The sequence below is a fragment of the Poecilia reticulata genome, linkage group LG9 (assembly GCF_000633615.1).
Source record: "Poecilia reticulata strain Guanapo linkage group LG9, Guppy_female_1.0+MT, whole genome shotgun sequence".
NCBI lineage: Eukaryota > Metazoa > Chordata > Actinopteri > Cyprinodontiformes > Poeciliidae > Poecilia > Poecilia reticulata.
The window spans coordinates 22,294,260-22,299,613 of record NC_024339.1 but is presented as its reverse complement, the minus strand read 5'-3'; the positions used below and the strand labels follow the sequence as shown (position 1 = coordinate 22,299,613).

Sequence of the window (5,354 nt, the reverse complement as noted above, 5' to 3'; positions counted from 1 at the left end):
AAGTAAAATGGTAATGTGGTACTTCTACTTTTACTTGAGTATATTTTTGTCTGTGTATTTGTACTTTTACTTAAGTACATTTTTTTGCGTACTTTCTCCACTATTGGCTCTGTAGCAGGACAGTGATCCAAAATACACACCAACAATTCCACCTCTAAGTGGCTTAAGAAAAACAAAATGAATTTTGTTTTTGAAATTTGACAAAATTTCAAAGTCAAAGTCCTATTGAGATGCTGTGGCATAAAGGCCTTTCATGCTTGAAAACCCTACAGTGTGGCTGAAATATAACAATTCTGTAAAGAAGAGTGGGTCAAAATTCCTCCCCACCACAGGAAAATATTGCAACGTATTGCAAAAGCTTGACTGAAGCTGTTGCAGCAAATGGTGCAACAACCAGATATTAGGCTTAGAGGGCAACCACTTAGTAAACCAGCACACCACCTTCTTTTAAAAACAAAATTTTTAATTTATTAGTTGTTTTTGACTTGTATTTGAATTGGTTTGACGTTCTGAATCACGGAAGGGAGCAAACATCTTTTCACACCTCTGTACTAAATATAATGTGATAAATGACTCAAGATAAAGTTGTAGAAATACATGTTAAACACAGCTTAAAATGTATTTCCCTTAAAGTTTGCATTATAGTATGTCGCCAGGCTTATGAAGCAAAACAAAAGGGCTTTTGAGATCATACTGTCAATGATTAAATTTTGAAAATGCAAAAATCTACATGATTGTTTGTAATCAGCATTTTATGAATTACAGTGAAACGTATAAAAACAATGTCTCAAAACAAAACAAAACAAAACAAAACAAAAAACAACTGTCAAACATTGACGCAGCGATGGCAGCATGAATTTTTAAAAAGGCACGAACAGTTCCGGACACATGCAGAAACCACAGTTTTTATTTCCTCTGTTGAGCAAAGCGACCACACTCAACCCAGTCAATCAGTAAGTACAACTGGCATATTTACTCCAGCTGTTACATTTTTTTTGAGAACTAAGTCAAACATCTGCAACAAAAGTTAGGGTTTTACTTAGTTCTTCACTACATGTGATAACTGCTAGCAACAGCGGCATTGGAGGCCCTCGCTGCGAAGCGCGCCAAAGGCCTATTGGCAACTGCGGGGGTTCCAGCAGCGCCAGCAGCTCTTGCCACCGCCGACGCTCTCGCGCAGTTCCCACAGCCATCTGCCATGCGACACACCTACATCTTCCGCAGCACTACCTGACGGCGCACAAGCGCAGTCGATCTGAATTGCAATTTCAACCTATTGGGCTCTTTAGAGGCCACTGTTCACTGCAAATAGGATGATGCATGTATGATTTAGAGCAGTCTTTCTTCCAACAGAAAGAAACACTGCTCTAACTGCTCCTTCCAACAGGTGACTTCCTGTTGGATCTGTTGGAAGGGGGTGGGGCTAAACTGATGTCACCAATTGACCATTTAAATGTGATTAGCTCTGGTTTGTGATGAAACAAATGAAGTTTGATGCAGCTGGGAGCTTATATGGGGAAGTTATTCCATCTTGATGTTTCATGGAGAATGGCCAGATTTTAGGCTTAGCCACGCCCACATGCTTTAATTCCTTTGTTAACTTTTGACCCTCAATGCCTCAAGACTATGCTGTCTGAGTTTGAAGCCTGGGTCTCGAAAGTTCTAGGACGAGTTCGTTCAGATACGGTATCAATACAATAGACAAAATGGCAGCTTTGACTCAACATGGTAGACGTCCTGTTGGGTTTAGAGCATGGCTCCAAGAAACTTTTTTGTAGGTCCTCACAAGATACACATGTGTACCAAGTTTCATAATTCTGGGATAAAGCATGGCTGGGGGCTGATTTTAAAAAAAAAAATTCTAGGGGACACTGTGGAAGAATTAGGCCACACCCACCACATTTCGGACTGCAGTCCTGACAAGGGCTGGACAAGGATCGATCTCAGTGAGTTTGGTGTAGCTGGGAACTAATGAGGGGAAGTTATTCCACCTTGAAGTTTCATGGAGAATGGCCAGATTTGAGGCTTGGCCACGCCCACATGCTTTGACATAGAAAAATTCTTTTGATAACTTTTGACCTGTGCTGACCTGGGACTTCGCCGCGCTGCCATAGCCACGCCCTCCACTGAAAACTCTTGCCGCTTTAAAGCAAGTGAGACCAACTTGTTATTAGTCGTCTGACACAAGATCATCTTGATTAAGGTCAAGAGAGCCAGAGTTGGAGCTTTCCAAGTAAAAAAAGTCACTTCCTGTTCTGAGGGGGCGGGTCTTAGGTGAGGTCAGATTATGACGACATAGGATCGTTAGGCAACCAACCAGGATCCCTCATGCCAAGTTGGGGGAAACCGTAGATCGTAGAGATCTGAAACTCGGTACATAGGTAGATCCCCCCGATTCAAGAAAAAGTCTTTTGGAGGTACCCTCTAAAATGCACAGGGAGGCAGCCATTTTGGGTCAAAGGCCAAATTTTGGCCATTTTTCATTTTTACTCATGTCGAACTTTGACAAACTCCTTGGCTTCATTCTTGATCAGAATGCAGTAAAGGCATGGGGCTTTAAAAGTTATCAATAAAATTGACTTTTCGTATATGTTCAGGGGGCGTGGCAGAACGGCCAACTTGGCATACTCGCCAAGTTTGCCGAGTATGCCGAAACAAACGAAATGCTACAACTTTCTCATAAAAAGGTCAATTGGCACCAAACTCATGTTAAGGGGCGCTGTAGAGTAGTTTGGCCATGCCCACTTGCGATTCCACCGGAATCCAAAAATTTTGGTTGGGAGACGAGTATGGGTCAAGTCGAGAAATCTTGCGATTACAATATGCCTTCGCCAGCGCTTCGCTGCTCGGGCCTAATAAATGTCGTTGACACAATAAAATGGAATATTCCTCTGGAAACAAAATGAACAATGTGAAAAGATCAAACAGATCGCTTACAAGCAACCACAAAATATCTCCGATCTTTAAAAGTAAGGGCTTAGAATGCAGTACTGAAGTTTCGTGGGGGATGGAAGTGTTGAGAAACCTCCCGTCAGCTGATCATATATGCAGTTTCTAAAGCAAAGGATTTTTTTTTGTATTTATAATCAATAATGTCTTAGAAATTTCATCTTTCTTCTGGAAGGTAAAATGGAAGACGTCGATTATGTGGAATACTCACATTACACCTACTCAAGCAACATGACATCTGAAGGAAGAGCTTTAGAACACAAACTAAGTTGTCTGAAGGAAGCCAGTTGCGTGGTTCTGACTGCAATCAATGTGGTAATTTTTCTGCTGGGTTTTCTTGGGAACATGCTGGTCATCTGGATCTCTGGCTTTAAGATGAGGAAGACTGTGAACACCACTTGGTACCTGAGCCTCGCCATCTCTGACTTTTTATTCTGTGTTTTTCTGCCATTTAACATCGTCAATATAGCAGTGAAAGAGTGGTTCTTTGGTTCCTTCATGTGCAAGTTCACCTCTGCAGCGTTGTTCATCAACATGTTCAGCAGCATCTTCCTCCACATTGTCATCAGCATTGACCGCTGTGTGTCTGTCATGTTTCCAGTTTGGGCCCTCAACTACCGCTCTGTTCAAAAGGCATCAGCCATGGTTGTTTTTGCTTGGCTTCTCGCCCTCGGAATGTCCATTCCCTCATTGATCTACCGTAAGGTCAAGATGATTGATGGAATTCAATTCTGCTACAATAACTACATCCCAAAATCTGCTAAAACAATTACCACTGTGATCCGTTTCATTGCGGGTTTCGTGGTTCCGTTCACCATCATTATCATCTGTTACTCAATCGTAATCTTCAAACGTCAAAACAACAGGATTGCAAAGTCCTCCAAACCCTTCAAAGTACTGACTGCTCTCACTGTTACATTTTTCGTGTGCTGGCTGCCCTACCACGTGTTTGTCCTGATGGAGCTGAACCACCACCAACACGACTACAAGTTGTTAGTCACTGCAATTAGAGTGAGTGTCAGTTTAGCATCAGCAAAGAGTTTCCTCAACCCACTGCTGTACATCTTCATGGGAAAAGACTTCCAGAAGAAGCTACAGAGCTCTTTGCTTTCAAAGATGGAGAACGCAATGGCTGAGGAAGGACGCACTACCAGTCACACTACCAGTCACACTACCAGTCACACTACCAGTCACACTACCAACTCCATGGACGGCAGAACTTCCATGCTGAGTTTGAGGCATTGACGTTTATATGAAGCAAAATAAATAAGTAAATAAAATTTCTGGAAATATATTTTGACAGTGAGTATATTTCATAAATTGTTGCGTTCTGTTTCTGTGTATTTAATTATTGGGTTTTTTCTGTGTCCTGCGAGTCTCTGTGTTGTCCTGTCCTCCGTGTTGATTGATCCTAGCTGTGTCTAGTTCCCTGATTACCCTCCATGTGAATTTAAGTCCACCTGTTGTCTGTGTCCCTTGTCGGGTCCTCGTCATACATTTGTTGTCTGTCCACGTCCAGCACTGCCTGTGACTTTGAGTTGGTTACCTTAATTTATCATTAAATCATCTTCTAAATATGACAACCTGGGCTCATCTGCGTTTCTTCTCACCACTTCACCTGCAAATTATGACACAAATTTATATATTCTTCTTTTACCAGAAGTGAGTGGAGTTGTCATCTCTTGCTGCACACTTTTTTGACAATGTGTTAATAAAGACTATTAAAACAAGTCGTGTAAGGAAATCTGTACATACGTAATTTGATGTATAAAATCCTTGTCATTTGTTCAATTAAAAAAAAATTATCTGCTCATTTTGTTTCTCTACAATCTGTTTTAGTCATTATTTTATCTATATTTGAGAAGTCTAAGCATTTTCAAGGCTAGTATATTCTCAAAAATACTAACAGAACAAGAATTTTCCTCTTGAATGGGRAAAACCTAAGATGAATCGGCTGAAATGTGTATTTGGAGGAATCCATTATTTAAGCCCTATTGCTTCTTTAACAAATAGAAAAACAAGAATATTATGCACGCATTTGAACGTATTAGTTTTTTTWAAAAGACTATCTTAACAGTTCTCTCTAAATACATAAGTACAATAATTATTATTAAACTAGAATACTTGTTATTGAAAAGTTAAATTATTTCACATTGTATGGATTAATTACTCAGAATGACATTTCAAGTTCTCATGGGCGTCAAACGCATGCGGCAAGTGGGTGTTWAAACACCCACACTTTTTCTCATAAAATTGTTAAAATGGCCTTTTTGGCGCCCTGGGTGAACCACCTTTTCGTCCCCCTGGCGTGAAGTTGCAGACGGGAGTTGTGGTTTGTTTGATGATGTGTTACGTTACTGGTCCCTGAATCGGTTAGGTGGGAAAAACATGATGGATCTGTAAAC

At 40.7% G+C, this 5,354-nt stretch overlaps 1 protein-coding gene across 1 annotated transcript; it reads left to right on the top strand.

Annotated features, from left to right (window-relative positions):
• The first annotated feature begins 820 nt into the window (after positions 1-820).
• LOC103470306 (chemokine-like receptor 1) lies at positions 821-4,249 on the top strand. Its single transcript, XM_008418659.1, has 2 exons — positions 821-953; positions 3,125-4,249. The coding sequence occupies exon 2, from the start codon at positions 3,130-3,132 to the stop codon at positions 4,192-4,194; it is 1,065 nt and encodes a 354-aa protein (XP_008416881.1). The 5' UTR covers positions 821-953; positions 3,125-3,129; the 3' UTR covers positions 4,195-4,249.
• The last annotated feature ends 1,105 nt before the right edge of the window (positions 4,250-5,354 follow it).